Raw genomic sequence first — 20,465 nt, forward strand, 5'->3', positions numbered from 1 at the left:
TTTCGCCTTCTTTCTTTCTTTCTATTTAGTAATTGATCTAATAATAATAATCATTACACAACAACAACAACATAAGCAGGCTTCTTAGACACAAATTACGCTTCAATTATAGAATCAAAGAAGGATTTCTTTCTTTGAAATCATTTTCAAACTCGTCTTTTCGTAACACAAAATGTGCGATTAGTGTTAGTAAAACTACACCACATCTTTGATGGTATGTTCAACTGAATATTTATATATTAGGGCAGTACAAGCTTTCCTCCATAAAAACAAGACATTATGTCAAGTAAAGAAAGCAGTGGTAAAACAATTGGAAGCCCTTGATGACTCTGAAGGGGACTAATTCATATTTTGAGTATTAATTAGTAGTAATATTTAGATTTTTTAAGGATTTTTTGTTGTTGTTTTAAATCAAATAAGCGACTCAAATCCAACGTTTTTGAAGGAATGGTCAGTCAAAATGGCCCACAAACTGTTTAAAATATGTCATAATTAATCATGGTTTTGTGTAATTTTGATACTACTACTACTACTACTGCTACTAATAATAATAATCGTCTTGTAGCAGATAGAAAGAAAAACAGAAAGAGGGATAAGAGAAGAATTGCAGAAAGACAATGTGTATTAAAAAAAAACCTTTTATTGCTAAAAACACTTCCAAATTCTCCTTTAAAAATAAATCTCTTTAATGGTGTGCTGCAGAAAATCAGCAACTTCAGGAACACAAAATTAAGTGCATGAATAAAGATTAATTCAGGTATGTGTACGTATTTTTTCAGTAAAACTGTTGATATTGCTTATTCATATGTGTGTAAAGTCAGTCATGTTATGTGAGTGGCAAAACAAAGTCCTCACATCATAACTATTAAGGGTCAAAGGTCACTGACACTGACTGGAAGGGAATAAAATTGCCATTTTCACCAAAGATCCTGATAAAATAACTCCACCTGATCGTTACATTTGGCAGGTAGGTTCCAGACAGTTCTGTCTTTGGTTGTTTTGTCACATGACACACGGCTTTACATCCTGATAGACACTTTGGTGATGGTGATGGAGCTGGTGATAGTAAGATCCGCTGGTGCTGGGGTGGAGGGAAGAGATGCCATTTAGGTTCAAAACGAAGTCCTTCCTGTCACACACAGGAGCTGAGTGGCTGGAGTATCGAGACAGTCCCACTGTGAACACACAGCACACATCACGTCAAATCCTTTCTTTAATGTATTTGGATTATTTCTATTCAAACTGCTGGATAACAAAAATAATCAGCGTTTTTATTAATGGGTCTTTTTTTTGTTAATTTTTGGTACCACTTTTTGTGTCCTTTATATAGGGTTTTAGGTTGTATCTATGGCTTTAAAGAATATTTACTAAGGCTTCAGTATAGGCCATTTATAAGAGCAACATTTTGGTTACCAGGTAGCGAAAAATCCTTTGGCTGATGTTTATCCTTTGTGTTTGGTAATAATGCAAATGTTGGTAATCCATTAATAGAGATTGTATATTTCTTATTTCTAAATGAATGTTATAAATAATCAATAAAGGGTTTATTTGTTTGTTTGTCTTTTGTTAATAATACTCCATCAAGTCTGCAGTTGTAAATGCTGATAAACTGTGGTAACACTTTATGGTTGAAAATTAATTTTGGTACAGATGCAGCAGCCTTTATAGACCTTCCTCATTAACTAAAACGATTTTAAAAAGTGAAGCATGTAACGTGGTGGAGGTTTAACACCAGCCAACTGGATTTTTCACAACATGGCAACCAAATATTTGTTCTTACAGTATTAGTAGATGATGATAACTCTGTTAAACAATAGTAGATCGTTTAAATAAAGCCATCACATGAATTTACCCACTGGAGATCAATAAAAAGCTTATCTTATTTCATCAGTTACAAGCTGTAGGTGAAACCTTTGTGCTTTATTAGGACGTTGTTCTAATGTGTGTTATGTGCATTAAAAGACAATAAACAACATGAAAAAAATAAGATAATTGAAATAAAATGAGCAATAAGACAACAACACATCTTCTTATCCTGGCTATTATGCTGACCTCATGTTAAAGGCCTTAATGAAACTGCACTGAAATGAATAAAAGTCATTTTTTTATTTTTTTCATTGTTAAGAATATGTTTGTGAAAGCGTGTTTGACGTCGTTTTCGTTGCTTCTTCACGCAGTTTTAATGTGTTTTTGTGCCTATATATTTATTATACATTCTACAGCACAGAGGCCTTTAAAGAGAGTTTGAGTGCAATCAAATGGTAAGAAAATTAAATGTAACACATGGGCACATTGTGCACGCCACACACAATTTTATGATGCATGATGAAAAATTAAACTGAAAAAGTCAGTCTTATGGGACATTACAATCTGATCAATTAATGCACATTATGGGTACTTTTCTGTGTTTTTACCTATTTCATTTCCATAAAAGTTTGCTCAGACGGTTGATAGTTCAGTCAATGAGTCGCACATATATTTTCTGAATACATCCAATGCAATCAGATTAAATAAAAAAAATATGAAAATCTAAGTTCTATATTTTTGTCAATAGTTATACAGTTTAATACATGTGATAAATTAAGATAAGATAAGATTAACCTTCTTTTAATCCCCGGAGGGAAATTCAGGTGTCAAAGCAGCAACATCAGCAAACAGAGTGAAACACAGGTGAGGTAAAGGTATACAAAAATTATAAAAACAATAAATAGAGATATAAAAGATACAGAGTGAATGGGTGAACATAGTGTGTGCAGTCCGTCAAAAAATAAATGTAGTATGTGCAATAAATAAATGTAATATAATATGTACATATGTGCAGTCTATAAAGTGGTATATAGGATGTATAGTGTAAAGTAAGTGGTATATAGGATTAGCCCTGTAGTTTAATATTCACCATGGTCTTAGATTCTTATGACTCATCATGGTGCACTTGCAGGAATCAGAATTAATACACTGTAAACAATTGCTGTTAATTTACAGCAGGATTTCAACAGTATTAACCTGTAATTGCTAAAAACAGTGCTTTACTGTTAATACAAAAGAAAACCTGTTAAATTACACTCATAGGCCGTTTTTTAACTGAACTATAATGCATTCTTAAAAAAACAGCACTTTACTGCTGATCAACTGTCTAAAGTAGCATCAGTAACAGTTTCATGCAGTATTTTTTTTAATTCTGGGACCTGATCTGCACATGTGAGGCTTGTACATTGTACATGATTGTAAAATCAGTGAATTAGCTTTATTGTTCTTCACTCACATGTTGTTATGGTTTGCATTCTGTGCTTGTAGCCAGCTATAGACAGACATTTTGGAAAAAGTGTCAGCAAAGTCTATTATAGCCTTTTTCCTAACAAGTGCCTTTAATTGTATTTAGTGTGACTATTCCTATGTCTGTAACCTGCTAAGTTCATTCATCTAGGCAAAAAATAATGTTTATTAAAATGTATGTAAAAAATACAACCTAAATAGTGCATTAAAACAAATCAGTAAGATAATGTAAAAGAAAGATGGAAAAACAGCTATATAATGTATCTTTAAACAGTAAATTAACTGTAAAATACTGTGAAATTAATAAAAAAAACAACCAGTTCAAACTGTATTTTTCATTAACAGTACAAAGCTGTAAATTTCAGCGACAGTATAATAATGTTAATTTTACAGTAACATAAAGGCAACTCTGCTGCCAGTTCTTTACTGTTATTTTACTGGGAAATTCTTAACAGTGTAGTTTATCCATATACACTGCAAAAACAGCCCTACTAGAAATAAGCCAAATATTGTTAAATGTCGACAAATTTTCTTGTTTTGAGCAAAAAAAATCTGCCAATAGGGTAAGCAAATTTTGCTTGGCTAGAATTCTTAAAACTAGACTATGAATCTAGACACTTTAAGACTGTAATGTGTCTTAAAACTAGAAAACATAGGCCAAAATTTTGCTTATTAAAAGCAAAGAAACTGTTATGTAAGAAATGTTTACTTAAAATGATTGTTGTGCTTTCTTGATTAAGCTGACTTTAAGATTTTTTTTACTCAATTTAAGAATTTACACCTTAATTAAGATTTTAATATCTTATTAAGAAAAAGTTAGATATGTTTTCTTAAAATGAGATTACTTTTCTAATGCAAAACTTGCTTATCAAGATTATTTTTCTTTTTAGGCAAAAAAAATAAGAAAAATGTCCTAGAAACAAGGCTTTTTTTTACTTTCTTAAAAATCCTTTTTTTGCAGTGTAGGCCATGCACTGTGAGGTTCTATACCTGCAATCTCTGAGGAGTCTCGTGCGTTATGGTGCAGGTAGCCCTGATCCAGAGAGTAAGATGACATCCCAGCCGTGTGCAGAGCAGAAGAAGAAGAAGATGAAGTGGGACTGCTTGATGCCAGCTGCTGCTGTTTGATGTATGAAGACACTGCAGGTGAACTCCAGTGTGAAGCTGTGTTTGCATACGGAGACTGACAGTCCAACATGGCTGTGGAGGCCTGCAGGGAGCTGCTGCTGCTGCTGTCTGCGCAATAGTCTCCATTAGAGGCCATGTACGATGACCCGGAGCCTGAGGACATGTGTGGGACGTGATGTCCTCCTCCTAGTCCCTCAAACCCACCTGGCACCGTGTTACCCATCAGGTCTATGTTGTAGCTGTTATGGCACGCCAATGCGCCTGGAGGTGATTGGAAATCAAAGTTCTGCTGCAGCATGGACGCACCAAACCCTATGCCATTCATCATCCGGTACATTGGCTTCAAAGCCTGGCATTTCCTACGAAACCCGCGAGGTCTGCGACGAAACGAGCCCTCCTCGAACATGAACTCACTGCTCGGGTCGATGGTCCAGTAGTGGCCCTTGCCTGGTCTGCCGAGACCTTTGGGCAGCTTGATGAAACACTCGTTCAGAGACAGGTTGTGTCTGACGGAGTTCTTCCATCCCTGATAGGAGCCTCTGAAGAAAGGGAAGCGGGCCTGAAGGAACTGGTAGATCTCACTCAGAGTCAGCCTTTTGGTGGGAGAGCTTTGGATTGCCATCACGATGAGGGCGATGTAGGAGTAGGGAGGCTTTTCTGGGCGCCTCAAGCCAGAGTTTCCCTTTTTCCATTTGGGTGATGATGCGTTGTTTTGCGCGCTGCTCTCCATCTCCATCACTGGCTGCGCGCTCTGCAGAGCTGCATTAGATGGATGCAAAAGTTGCTTGGAGGAGCTCTCGGTTGTCATGGTTCTATAACACTAACTTTTCCTTTATTTCAACGATGATTAAAAGCTCCCTTTGCAATGCTCTGCGCGTTTATAACCGTGAAAGTCCAGAAAACACCAGCTGGCTGTTCCTCCTTCCTCTCTCTCTGTCCATCGCTGGCAATAATCCCATAAGAGAGGAGGGGAAATAAAGCTCCTGCGCATATCCAGCCGGCCAAACACAACTCGACCACCTATCAATTCTTAAATCTCTCAATCCCCCCCTCCCAAATCCCTCCAAGAAATCGCCAGGAACTTCTCCCTCCCCATCTGGCCAGGATCCAGACTAGGAGCCGGACACACAGCGCAGTGGAGGAAGACAAATCTCCTCCCACGACTCACTTTTCAAAAAACACCTCTGAATGCATTTGTCAGACATATTTGGCACGACATTTTTGACAAAAACCATGATGAATAAAGCAACAACATTTTTTTATTTCATTGTAGAGAGCATTTTATTTTTTTTTTTTTTTAAAGAAAGAGACACAAAAACAGTCAAAGTGCATATTTTTTTTAACACGTTTTCTAAACAACGTTAACAGTCAGTTCAGTATAATTTTACAACAACCAATTGCGTATAAAATATCAAATCTGAAAATGCTTTAAAGGGGATATATGCTCATCTTCAGGTTTATACTTGTATTTTGGGTTTCTACTAGAACATGTTAATATGCTTTAATGTTCAAACAACACATTATTTTTCTCATACTGTCTATCTGAATATACCTGTATACGCCCTCTATCAGAAACGCTCCGTTTTAGCGCATTTCAACAGAATGGCAACGGAATTGCGTAGCTAGGAAACAGCTTGGGTCCATGTGTACTTCCTGTCAGCTGATGTCATTCACATACACTGCAACAGGAAATAAACTGGGACACATTTAGAATGTTTACGTTTAAAACTGTGAAATTGTGTAAACATTGTAGATTTGTGACATCACAAATGTACAGAAATCCTGACGGCTTGTTTCAAACACACAGTTTCTGAATACGGGCTCTGTATTTATCTGTGGATTGAGCGTTTTGATACTTTCATAGTATTTATATATGACTTAAACCTGCTTTATAATATAAAAGACATGCATTTGATGATTCCATTTGTCCTCAGTGGATTTATTTTGTGAAGGTGTATAGACGAGAGAAGGAGTCCTGCAATGTTCATTTGTTTGGGATCTGTTCAGGGTTAGGACTCTTGACATGAGAGGAAGCATGCTTTTTCCATCAGAGCGTGCCAACATACCACACACAGCGCACACAAGTGTCAGTTTACCTCTTGGAGCCTGGATTACATCCCTGGGGAATATATTTTTGTATTATATCGGATATATTTTGTGCCAAGTTTGCTGATGTAAATGTCCTTTTTGTGCTTTGGTACACTGTAAATAATTGCTGTTAATTTACAGCAGGATTTCAACAGTATTAACCTGTTATTGCTAAAAACAGTGCTTTACTGTTAATACAAAAGAAAACTAGTTTTTTAACTGAACTATAATGCATTCTTAAAAAAACAGCACTTTACTGCTGATCAACTGTCTAAAGTATCATCAGTAACAGTTTCATGCAGTATGTTTTTTAATTCTGGGACCTGATCTGCACATGTGAGGCTTGTACATTGTACATGATTGTAAAATCAGTGAATTAGCTCTGTGATGTTCTTCACTCACATGTTGTTATGGTTTGCATTCTGTGCTCAGCTATAGACAGGTTTTTTTTCGGGAAAAGTGTCAACAAGTCTATTGTAGCCTTTTTCCTAACAAGTGCCTTTAATTGTATTTAGTGTGACTATCCCTATGTCTGTAACCTGCTAAGTCTATTCATCTAGGCAAAAAATTGTTTATTAAAATGTATGTAAAAAATACAACCTAAATAGTGCATTAAAGCAAATCAGTAAGATAATGTAAAAGAAAGGTGGAAAGACAGCTATATAATGTATCTTTAAACAGTAAATTAACTGTAAAGTACTGTGAAATTAATAAAAAAAACAACCAGTTCAAACTGTATTTTTCATTAACACTACAAAGCTGTAAATTTCAGCGACAGTATAATAATGTTAATTTTACAGTAACATAAAGGCAACCCTGCTGCCAGTTCTTTACTGTTATTTTACTGGGAAATTCTTAACAGTGTAAGTGTCATTACAGAGCAAGTCACCACGTGAAACAATTCCACCAGTCTGATTTCCCACACCAACAAAGTTCCTGTTCACAAATACTGCTTGAACTTTCCTAGGCAGTGGAAATGACATATTGTAATTCTTAATTTAGATGGCTTTTCCCTTTTAAAACACAATCTAGCCAGAATATCAGCAACATCAAACCAGTCGCCCTGCTGCGTCCAGGATGCACAGCTGGTTTAAAGGAAATTCACTCTCTAGCCTCAGAAGAATGGGCCTACTTGGAAGACATTTCTTCCTATTGTGGTTTCGAGTTGAAGTTCGCTCAGGATGCACCATTTGTACAAACCCTTTCCTGCGCATGTGTGGCGACTGAGGCGACAACTATTTGCAGCGCCAGACAGAAAACATAAATATTGGATGCCCCCTATCCGGCAGCAGCGAACTTCATGAACACTGACAAGTAAATACTTATAAGGCAATTTCTTTTTGCATCATAAATTATAGAGTAAAATCAGATATTAATAATAGGCTGCATTTACATGATGACCATGGCTTTATTTAATTTTGTTTCATTATATTATTATCATTCTTGTTGTTTGATTATTTTTATTTTATTTTATTTTATTTTATTTTATTTTATTTTATTTTATTTTATTTTATTTTATTTTATTTTATTTTTTTATCATTTGTATTTTTTCCTGGTAGAAACTTGAGAGGAGCCTCTTCTTCCTAAGCAATTAAGGAGAAATCGTTTACCTTTTGCCTACAAAATATCCATATTTATTTAATATTTATAAATATTTTCACCAGGGCTTTTACATATAGGAAGAGGCCAGTATATATATCAGCCCTTTAGTACACTTGCAACTAACCCAGAGATCTCTATGCATTTTACAAGATGGAGTCACATGAGTCACATTATTGCCCAGCTGGCACCTAACAGGTGTATGTCTTATACAGGTGTATGTCTTATACAGGTGTCAGTCCTAATTTATCCTATTTTTTTTTAATTCAATATAAAATCATGTTTCAGCAATATAAAAAACGTAGACCATCATAAATTGGATTTTTTATTTCATTGTAGAGGGCATTTTTTTTTTTTTTTTTAAAGAAAGAGACACAAAAACAGTTAAAGTGCATATTTTTTTTAACACGTTTTCTAAACAACGTTAACAGTCAGTTCAGTATCATTTACAACAACCAATTGCGTATAAAATATCAAATCTGAAAATGCTTTAAAGGGGACATATCATGCTCATCTTCAGGTTTATACTTGAATTTTGGGTTTCTACTAGAACATGTTTATATGCTTTAATGTTCAAACAACACATTATTTTTCTCATACTGTCTATCTGAATATACCTGTATACGCCCTCTATCAGAAACGCTCAATTTTAGCGCATTTCAACGGAATGACAACGGAATTGCATTGCTAGGAAACAGCTTGGGTCCATGTTTACTTCCTGTCAGCTGATTTCATTCACATACAACTGCAACAGGGAATAAACTGGGACACATTTATAATGTTTACGTTTAAAACTGTGAAATTGTGTAAATATTGTAGATTTGTGACATCACAAATGTACTGAAATCATGACGGCTTGTTTCAAACACACAGTTTCTGAATACGGGCTGTGTATTTATCTGTGGATTGAGTGTTTTGATACTTTCATAGTATTTATATAGGACTTAAACCTGCTTTATAATATAAAAGACATGCAAATATATTATTTTTTTTACAATATGGGACCTTTAAGAGGTACAAAATAGAAGTGTAACACCATTGCCACCACAATAAATCAATTTAAATCCTCCCCACATGTGTCCATCATCAGTGCACAAATGAGGATTTTCAATCATCAAATAAAATAGATTTTATTTCTGATATGTGAGTGAAAGCAGCCCACAGTCACAGGCTTGCCAGTGTATATATCAGGCCCTTGGTACACTTGCAACTAACCCAGAGATCTCTATGAATTTTACAAGGTGGAGTCACATGAACACACACCCAGATCACCATTATTGCCCAGCTGACACCTAACAGGTGTATGTCTCATACAGGTGTCAGTCCTAATTTGTCCTATACTTTTTAAATTCAATATAAAATCATGTTTCAACAATAGAAAACGTAGACCATTATTAGTTGGATTTTTATTTCATTGTAGAGAGCATTTTTGTTTTTTAAAGAAAGAGACATAAAAACAGCCAAAGTGCATATTTTTTAACACGTTTTCTAAACAACGTTAGTTCAGTATCATTTACAACAACCAATTGCGTATAAAATATCAAATCTGAAAATGCTTTAAGAGGTACAAAATACAAGTGTAACACCTTTGCCACCACAATAAACCAATTTAAATCCTCCCCACATGTGTCCATCATCAGTGCAGCACAAAATGCTGATTTTTCAATCATCAAAAAAAAAATAGATTTATTATTTCTGGTATGTGAATGAAAGCAGCCCAGCATAGTCACATGCGTTTAACACATGCTGAGCAGCGCAGGAGTCCATGTAGCAGGCTGACTTATTATAGGAAAACGAGGCAACAGGTGTATTTAAATGAGGCGCCATTAGTTCATTATAGCGCTGCCAGGTGAAGGCAGAGTGGAGAGTTGAAGGTTGTCTGTTCGAATCCCTCTTGAACGGCTTGCTGAGGATGCTGTCTATCGCGAATGAACTGGTAAACTTGACACATGGATCAGTCCTTGTTGCAGACGCAGACTGCTGAATGCTCGGCGGCTCCTCGGACACATCTGGTTGCTCCTCTCTGCTGCTGAATTTCTTCTTATCAATGCGCTTTCTTCTGCGCCGGAACACCCCATCTGCAAAGGTGTACTCGCTCTGAGGATTGAGCATCCAGTAATTGTCTTTCCCCCAAGGTCTGGACGGATCCCGGAGCACTTTGAGAAAGCAGTCGTTCAAGGACAAGTTGTGCCGAACCGAGTTCCTCCAGCCGGTGTAGCTGCCTCTGAAGAACGGGAACCTCTTCATCAGGTAGTCGTTTATTTCCGCCAGAGTCAGACGTCCAGATGTGGAGTCCCGGATGGCCATGGCGATGAGAGCGATGTAGGAAAACGGGGGTTTTGGTCTCCTTGTGTAAGGCTTGGATTTGGCGCAAGGAGCGCACTGTGGAGCAACAACAGGTGGAGGAGGACTGTGCGCAACGCAGTCTCCATCCGAGCCCAGCTCCTCCTCAGCAGGTCTGGACATTTCGAAGTGCTTCATGTCATAGTGGCTTCCACACAACACCTCTAGCTTCATGCTCTCTGGTTGATTTTCCTCTTTGTATGAGACCTATCCAATGTGCTCTCCGCGCGTAAAAGTCCGGATCTTGTTGTGCGTCAAGACGCATACAAGTGCTTTGAATTGAATCCAGTGATCTTAGCTATCATACCTGCTGCTAGAGCTCTGCAGTCAGTCAGTCTCACCTACAAAATGTGTGTGTGAGCAGCTGTTTATAGCAGGGCTCACCTCAGGACCAACCCAAAAGGGAGGAGTTAAAAAAGATTTCAAAAGAAGATTTGGAGCATCATAAAAAACATCCTCACATGTGCGTGCAGGATTGTCTATAATCAAAAATTGTGATCATAATAAAAGTTTCATCATGAGACTATAAAACAGTATTTAGCAACGATTGAAAAAAAAAAACCCATTCAGTGCAGCTTTATTATACCTTCGCACCTGTGAAACGTGATCTGCCAGACACCTTGTGGGACTATTTCACCTGAGAACAACCAGGTGGCGTATGTTTCCATTGTATGAAAAGGTGTGGTGCCTGCAGGTATCATTTGTCAGTCTCAGGCAGCACTGTATAGCCAGAGCTGTCCTTTCATATATGATATTATTTACTGAAAATAACTATTTGTGGAGTATAATCTGTGAGAAAATGATGCTCCTTGTTGTGCCAGCTGGGTATATAGTCAATCACACACATCACACACACTCAAGATCTCTCACATCAAAGTGCTTCACTTAGGAGTGCACTTCAGATGTGCATGCCAACAGCCCACATAGAAACCACTGTTATTGTGTTTCTCTCTTTTAAAACAAATAGTGGGTCTGGTCCTTCCTGTTGCTCGGTGCCAAAATGGATTACCTAAATGAGTTATTGGGATTTATTTTCATTTCCGAATGAAGCGCCTTGAGGTTTTGGATGATGTCACTTGATTTCAAGGAGACGTGTGTAATTATGACACCTAAGCCAACAGGTGAACAGACCCATTGAAGATACTACTAGGCCTTTTAATAGCTAATGTCAGAGTTTCATTATCATTTAGTGTCCGGATACATTTTTCCACCCACTCACTCCCTCAGGTTCATCCGGCAGTCATGTTGAACTCAATCACCCATCTTTGTGTAATTGGTGGTGTTACTTCCAGCGAAAAGTATCACACCAAACTACAGGTTTCATTGGCTGTGCTGCAACACTGTCACTAAAAAAATAATAACCTCATACCTCACCTGGAAACCAATGTTGACATCACACCAGCAACAAGTGACAAGTGGTTTAACTTTTTGTTTATGCAAACTGTACTTTTCAAGCTGTTTTTTTTCTTTACATGTAGGTTACAGATGTTTGGTGTGGATGTTTTCATTTTCAGGTCGTAATCTGTTTGTGTTGTCTGTGTGACACACAATCCAGGGTGAAGTCACTATTTTGAAAGGTGGCATGTGAAAGATGGATTCCTGTAAGCTAACCACACAATGACAGGAGCTCAAATACCACGTATTCATTCCAGTCACTGCATGTAGCAGCTTGTGGGGCGGTCGTGTGTCTGTGTGTGTTCTTGTATACATCAGGATCTACTTAATAACAGCTTAATATGTACCATGTGCACCTCATACTGCCAAAGGTGAATGATGAAAAAAGGTCCCCTTTCTAATTAGGCACCTTTTATACAGGGGTTATAAGTATCTACTGGCTTCATTAATGGTTAAAAAATAATTTACTACTAGCTTGACTACTTATTTCTAGAAAGGAGATACAGACAAAGTGGACCACCATCCTTATATTAACATTTTATTAGCACTAACTGCAGACTTATTGCTTAAAACTCTTCATTAATGACTTATTAACATTTATATCTATACATTAAAGAGTGAAAACCCCATTTATTAATAGATTAACAATATTTATAACTGCATTATTGGTTTTGTAAAAGATCAACTGGCAACCCAAAATGGTTATTAATAAAGGCTTATAACTGATCTATGAAGCATTAGGAAATTATTTATTGATAATTAATGAAACCATTAGTTATAACTTATAAGCCCTTTTATAATACTTTGGTAGCGAAAAAAATATTTTGTTGTTTAATGATTTTATTTCCTTTTCATCATGTGTATCTATCTACATCAAGCTCATGTGCTTGGCAGACATATTAATCATGAATAATAAACAAATAAATAAAAAAAAATAATTTTCCTAAAGTTATTGTGTCACATTTTTCTCAGTCAATGACTCACAGTCGTAAATTATTTTAACCAGAGGCTCTTATTGTCTCTGACTCTGTCAAGATCAGTGTCGTGAGATTTACGAGCACATTAGCACATACAGTATGTTGCCTTTCTGCAGACACAAGATCAGATAAGAGCTTTCAGTTTTCATCAACTCAGCTTTAAAGCACACACCTGTAAGCAATGAAAATGGAAACCTTCAACGTATACAGTATGAATAATGTTGTGTAAAAATGACATAAATCTCTGAGCACCATCTGTCCACAAAAGCTCCATATTTCTTGTGACACTGAAAATTGATTTATATTTGACACATTGACATTTCAGATGCAAATGTCTATTTGGATGCAGTATGTTATCATAGCAGTTCTGGCCTTGAGGTATCACTTGTTGATGTGTTGGAATGAGATATACTGAGAAGGACAAACTGTAGCCAGACATCAGTGTCTTACACCCGTGATTCATTGGCTCAGTTCATAAACATTTAAGAATCACATACTGATGCCGACACGATAAATTGCATGCACAGATTCATGAATAAAATGCACTGTACTGCAGACACACATACAGTAGTTGCATGAGAACTCACTCACAGTTCAGTGTATGTAGCGCATAATATGTATATTGGAGTCCTGCAGTTGCTAAACATCAACTCCTTCCACAAGCTCCAGTTAAACAGCGCTTTGATGTCTGGGCCCAGTCATGAAAGAGACACAGTCACAAGCCCACGGTTTCTAATACGTTCCCTCTGTCTGTAGTTGTTTGTGAAGGAAAATAGTTTTCCAGTCATTTGTTGGAGTGCACAAGGAATAAATAAATACTCTTAGTTAACTGCAGGTGTGAAGAACAAAGCTGCGGCTGCACAGAGAGGATAACACCAGATGCTGAAGTATCCATGTTGAGTTGGACTGAATTGTATGTCCTTATGTTGAATTTTGCTGATGCTACTGCAGGTTGATCAGTTTACGAGTTTGTGTTGTAACTATGATGCACCGTAAGAGATGAGACAGTGAAGACAATTCCTTCAAAACACTTGAGATATATTTTGCTTTTTGAGTGTACATACTAGGGCCGCCAATCAATTAAAATATTATATATATACATTGAATAATCGCAAATTAATCACACATTTTTGATCTGTTCAAAATGTACCTCAAAGGGAGATTTGTCAAGTATTTAATACTCTTATCAACATGGGAGTGGGAAATGTGCTTGCTTAATGTAAATGTATGTATATATTTATTATTGGAAATCAATTAACAACACAAAACAATGATGAATATTGTCCAGAATCCCTCACAGGTACATGTAATTTCCCAGGTGCATTAAGCATAAAAAAATATGCTCAAATCATATCATGGTAAACTGCAGCCCAACATGCAACAACAGCTGTCAGAGTATCAGTGGGCTGACTTGACTATGACTTGCCCCAAAGCTGCATGTGATTATCATAAAGTGGGCATGTCTGTAAAGGGGAGACTCCTGGGTACCCATAGAACCCATTTTCATTCACATATCTTGAGGTCAGAAGTCAAGGGATCCCTTTGAAAATGGCCATGCCAGTTTTTCCTCGCCCAAATTTAGCGTACGTGTGGAGCATTTAGCCTCCTTCCCAAAAAGCTGGTATGACATGGTTGATAAAATGGATTCCTTAGGTTTCTAGTTTCATATGATACCAGTATTCACTGTAGCTTCAAAACTGAGCCTGATACAACCTAAAAATCACAAGTTGCGTTAAAGAAATGAGTGGTATTAAAACAAATTTGCGTTATCGAGTTATCGCATTGACTTTGACAGCCCGTACATACTGTTGAGGATATGCAAGTCTCCCAATATGAGTTAATGAAACTAAAACCGAGCTAGTGTTGTAGACAGAGCAATACTTCTGGTGCCAGTGATTTTTTACCAGCTGGTTCATGTGTTTTCCAGTGTGCATTTACAGTATGTCAAATCAGAGGAAAAGGATACATATATGGAACATGATTTCTGTGATTATGTATTGGTTCTGTGCTTGGGATACTCATACGATAATTTATGTGCTTTTTCACTTTCCATATTATATTTAATTTTTAAGTTTTTTAATGTCTGAGAAAACTATTTAAACCCCGCTTAGCATTTCAGTAATGTAAACTGCTGCAGCAGATTCCACAAAATGTCTAAAAATAACCCTGTGAAGATGTCAACCTGACAAGGGTTCAGTTTGCATAACTCCTGCCCGAGGCTTGTGCGTCTCCCTCTCTATGCAAACAAACAGCTTTTGCGTGCGAGGCAGCAGATCATTTGAGAAGTTCAGATGTTTTGCAGAGGATTATATCGCCGAGAGCGTAAAGATCACTTAGTTGGGGATGCAGGTTCAAAATAGAAACATAATTTCATGTCGATTCCAGGCATTCCTTCGTGCTATTTAGGGCAGCCGTGTGTTTATTACAGTTGTACAATACATCCCACCTCAAAAATATTTCATCAGCCACTAATTATAGTATTTTGACAGCTCTGTTTTGAAACCACGTTACCAGTGTCTCAGTGTTTAACTGTGGTTTTGCACAAACATGTGCGTGTTCTTAGTCATCATCAGTCGGTTTCTTTATGGCTCCACATGTTTCTTCATGTATATCTGGTCCCACCCTCTAAATGCACACATTCACCTGAAAGTACCTGTATGAAATATTCGGTCGTAATTCTGTTTATGTGATCTAAGTTTAGTCTTTTTCTTTACCCTTTAATGTGCTTAAATATAGGTGATGCGTGAGACACACATTTAAAGATGGCAGTTAACAAAGTTCAAGTTCTCTCATGTCTCTTGATAGGAGAAATAGTGATGAAAGAAGGAATGAAAGCACTGCATGCCCATGCCTGTTGCCGCTTTGGGAAGTTTCTATTTTGGTCTCGTCACCTCGGAGGTAAAGCGAATGAGCTGCCAAACAAATGGGAACAAAAAATGTATTGAAGGAGCAGTAAAAATATCAATCTACAGGTAGAGAAGGAAATAAATGTAAGTGTTTTTTCCTGCCTTTCTTGTGAAAGCATGTGGGGATCAGAAACCAGACTTATACTGTCAACGACTCATAATAGGAAATATGTTTCTCTGGTACAACACAAACATATTTTTTGTCTATAACCTTCAATAGATTTACAATCAACTCTCTTTTGATATGAATGTAGTATTTTTAAAATGTTCGCATTTCTATACTTTTTGTCTTAGTTGATCCATTATTGTTTTTTTTTGCATATCCAGCATATATTTTCATATTCTTCAATGATACAATTTTACATTCACTCAGTTATGTTTACCCAACTTCTCCATTCTTGAATCAGATCATGTCAGCTGTATTTTAGTTAAATAACATCATCAATCAAAAGCAGGGACAAACTGATATTGATTGTAAAAGTCATAGGCAGACCAACTAGACAGGTACTACGAGAAAATAAAGGTGAATAAGTTTGAAAACTTACTGATGCGGTTCCTATTTTGTTTATATATTTGCATCAGAGGCCATTTCAGTTAAAACCGTTACAGGCACCCTGGATTGAGAGGCCGGGTAGCTGTGTGAATACCACTTAACTCCTCTCTCATGTTGAGACAAAAACAGGGGGAATGGGGGTAAACACGGCCAAAGAGGGTGGGGTTGAGATAGAGGGTGGGGTTGAGATAGAGTGATGACAGTGAATGCATTAAGAAATGAGGTCGATCAGCTCTCTATTTATTCTCTTCTGGGTAGTGAGGTCCCTGTTGAGGTCTAGCGTGTGAGTGGACAGAGTCTCATAAGCTGTTACTGACAAGCAGCAGGGCTACAGAACTGTTAACATCATCACACTATGGTAGAGAGAGAGGCCAGATAAATAACTCAATCGGGGCATTCACGTGAGTTAGGTGACTCAACTTTTCAGCTTTATTTTCAGATCAAAATAAGTCACTATAATTTTGACATACATGGTCCATTATTTTTTACTAGAATGCATTCATTTTAGTTTAAAATGCATCAAACTTATATGTTAAAACAAATTATTTTGCAGCGTCAGTGCAACATTTTGCAGTTTTAACCTTTAGAACTAAAAACATATATATAGTAAATGTTATTCACAGGTTAATTCAGCAGCTGTTAAACATTTATTATCTTTCCCAGTGTGTCACAGTTTAGAGACACTGTGACCCAGAGAGAAACAATAAAATGAAATCGGTGTGATGATTTGATCACAATGCAGGTCTAATCATTACAGAGATACAGTTTTATGTTACCTGCTGTCTTTGTGCTGAGAATGTGTTACAAGTAATTAGAGGAGATATAGTTTTTAGTCATAGAATCTAATTTTCTTTTTTCCTAAAAACGCTTAATTTGGCTACAGGAGGATCAACGTTATATTAGAAAAATAAACAATAGTGCATTCTTGATATTTTCATGCAAATCAGATTTGAATTATATTACTGTGTATACTGTATATAGCCAACATATTTGATTTTCACCCCTCTAAACAACTGTAAGATTCTTTAATGTCACCATATCAAATGCAATCATATTACTAAAAGGTTTTAATTGTATTATTCACTGTATCGTATCCATGAATTGGAATACAGTGTACATAAATGAGTAATCTGAGTACTTTTTTATATATATATAATTTAATGGTTAATTAATGATTAGCCTGTATGTTTCATTTTAAAGGTCTGTTGTCCAATATATTTTTTTTATACTAGTAGGGACATCAGGTTCATCATCACCTGCAGATAACCTCAGTCTGCCTTCAGCCTCGGTTGCCATTTCTTTCCGTGCCCAAAACTTCAGAACATGGCACCACATATAACTAAAATAGAAACAATTCAAAGCTGTATACAAAGCAAAGGGGTGTTCTCTCTTTTCTCTTTATGCACATAACGTACGTTGCCATGGCAACGGGTAAATTCCGTCAAATCCAATCACTTGAAATAAAAAGGTTCAAAAAGGGAAGCTGAAGCCATGTGCGACCGCAGCGATCAAAGCACGACTGCAAGACGAGCTTAAGGTTGGAATTAAATCATCAAGGTAACAGGGCAAATATTTATGCCGAGTCAGCACCTTGTGTAAACTGAAAGAGGATATTAAACATTTATGAATATGTTTATCCAAATTAAACTGCATTTCTTTGACATTGCTCCACACCCTGTGTTATTAAAGACATCGACGGATCTTCCTGCTCATCTGTTTGTTCCCCCTTGTTCGCATGTTACCGGTCAGATGTTGATGCTGCCATGTCAGCAGTTGGAACCAGGATGAAGCTGAACCGTTGTTAAACTTCGGAAACAGCTGAATGATTTGCCCTCTTTTCCCTCTCTGATCGGGGCGACTTCTATTCAAAGTGACACCCCGGCAGCTACCCAGAAGAACAAAAGTAAAGCAGACAGTGTAAACATTATGACATTCCTCATAATGATTGGAAACTATAGCAGACCTGCAGAGTTTTAGTTCTTTAATCTGGGACCTCATTAATTCAATGTATAACATTTGACATAATCTGCACCTTTGTCCTCAATTAGTTTAGGCAATGTGTGGCCACACAAATGTTAATACATTTTGTTCCGGCATTTCTTGCACATCATACTCATTTTGTTTTTTGGGGATTTCCAAAGAAAAAAAAAACGTTCTAGATTGTTCCGCATGATTCTCTGGCTGCAATCCGGTCTCACAGGAAGACATATAAAAAGCACGACATTACACAGATATTTTGCGTGTCATGGGGACGCATTTTGCGCTTTTTGCATTTGTACGCTACGCAAAAAAAACTAGTTATGTTGCCAGTTAGGTTTAAACCACTAACTTATGGTTTAGGAAAAACATAATTTGGCTTAAAATAAGTACGCAAACTATGTAAAATACGTACGGAAAAAAGTAACATAAGTATGGAAAACATGTGACAAACTTCACTAATGTAACTTACACAAAACACCGGTCTCCTGCTTGAAAGTCCTGCGTTACCTTCCCCCCACCCACGATAAGCAGTCTTTATCGCTTTTTGTTCTACGTCACTAACTCTGACCATTGCATATTTACTTGGTCAGTACAGGTACAGACTACATGGCGAACAAATAACACGTGAAAAGCAAGAAAGGCATTCTTATTGCACGCTAAATGTCTTGCGCAATACTGAGCATCAGTAAAGTTGAGTGGAATCGAGACCCCTGTTTCTCTGTCTCTCTAACTGGAGACCCACTGTAGATGAGGAGCTGGTACACAGCTATGAAGGAATATCTATCATTGCAGTCCTACAGCTTGCAGCGTCATTCATACGTCTTTTGCATGACTGACCAGTAATCTGCCACCTTTATCTGCGAGGACAACATTTGCGTGAGTCCATGCTCCGCTGCCCTGTGCCTAAACATTTAAGGCTGCTTTCGTAAATCGACATGTGGGATCTTGATGGGACTTCTGATACCATCAACATTTTAATCATACTGTATTTGAAGTCTTTAGCTGTCTCAGTGCAACATCGTCTAAAGCTTAAAGTGACACAAAACCTGGATTGTGACATTTTAAAATCATGTCAGAATTACCTGCAATGTGTACAAACCAAAAGGTCCCGACACTTTGCGTGTATAAATTACTATTTACAGCAACGTGTTAAAAAAAAAACAATCTTAAAGCATTTGGCTTAGTCTGCCCCAACTGTGCTCAACTTGTTTTGCCTTCAAGTCTCATTCCTTCAGGCATGGAAAAAAAATCTGTGTTATGGGATCCCCTTCAGGTGAAATATGCTGAGATAATATCACCGTTACTACGTCTACAGGACCTGTTTGGGTTATTTTCAAATGAGAGAAAAGAAGACGGGGGAAAAAATGCTCACAGCGTAGACAACAAAGGGCCCTGCGTGCAAATGGAAAGAGGAACTCCCTTCAGGTGAGCGCCTGTAAAATGTTGGCTTTGCACGAAACCAACTCAGGTTTACCAGCACACACCTTATTTACACCTACTCAGATGGGAGTCAATCAGAGGGCAAATGCTACCTTGTCAAGAAGATTTAACATACTGTGGAACCAGGGTAATCATAATCTTTATCTTCCCATTTATTTTTTAGTGTTTGGTTGCCACATTATGTATTTGTTGCTTTTGTTACCAGGGTTTTTCTTTCCTAATTTGATTGCCTCGTCCTTATAAAACACCACAAGGTAGACGTTAAAAATATTTACTATCATGCAGAGCAGTAACTCCACTCCAGTATGTGTTTGTGCTTGTTTACAGCAGCAGGTCTTTGTCTGTGATCACAGCATGATTTTGTAATCCATGTTCCACAATGACAAAACTACAGTTTGGATGTAAATGAATGAGGCTATTTAGATCTTTTGTGCTTAAAGTGAAATAAAAGCAGCGTCTGTTTCTCGTGTGGTCTCTGCTGGATCCTATAAACAGATCTCCCAGGTGGTCTAAGTGTGTGTGTGTGCGTGGATTTGTCCCTGCATGTGTTTGTGTCTGTTTCCTTGCAAGTGGTGGTTTTAGCATGTGAGTGTGTGTGTGTGTGTTTGAGAGGGAAGAAAGAGAGAAAACCAGCTAGCACTCGCGTGGAGGACAGCCAAGCTCTTATGGATGGCGGCGCGCTCAGCAGAGCCAAATGCAATCTGACAGCTGAGTTTAATGATATTTATTTCCAAGCCACACGCTTCCAGAGCTGCTATGGATCTGTTCTCTCAGCTGGACCTC

General features: G+C 37.3%; 2 protein-coding genes across 2 annotated transcripts; both read right to left on the reverse strand.

Annotated features, from left to right (window-relative positions):
• Positions 1–626: 626 nt before the first annotated feature.
• On the reverse strand, positions 627–5,504 carry foxf2a (forkhead box F2a). The gene is made up of 2 exons (XM_037786468.1): positions 4,264–5,504; positions 627–1,175 (listed from the first exon to the last, which is right to left on the reverse strand). The coding sequence occupies exons 1-2, from the start codon at positions 5,207–5,209 to the stop codon at positions 1,003–1,005; spliced, it is 1,119 nt and encodes a 372-aa protein (XP_037642396.1). The 5' UTR covers positions 5,210–5,504; the 3' UTR covers positions 627–1,002.
• A 3,698-nt stretch (positions 5,505–9,202) lies between these two features.
• Positions 9,203–10,788, reverse strand: foxq1a (forkhead box Q1a). The gene has a single exon (XM_037786354.1). The coding sequence runs from the start codon at positions 10,603–10,605 to the stop codon at positions 9,778–9,780; it is 828 nt and encodes a 275-aa protein (XP_037642282.1). The 5' UTR covers positions 10,606–10,788; the 3' UTR covers positions 9,203–9,777.
• Positions 10,789–20,465: the final 9,677 nt, after the last annotated feature.

This window comes from Sebastes umbrosus, chromosome 12 (genome assembly GCF_015220745.1).
Source record: "Sebastes umbrosus isolate fSebUmb1 chromosome 12, fSebUmb1.pri, whole genome shotgun sequence".
NCBI classification, from domain to species: Eukaryota; Metazoa; Chordata; class Actinopteri; order Perciformes; family Sebastidae; genus Sebastes; species Sebastes umbrosus.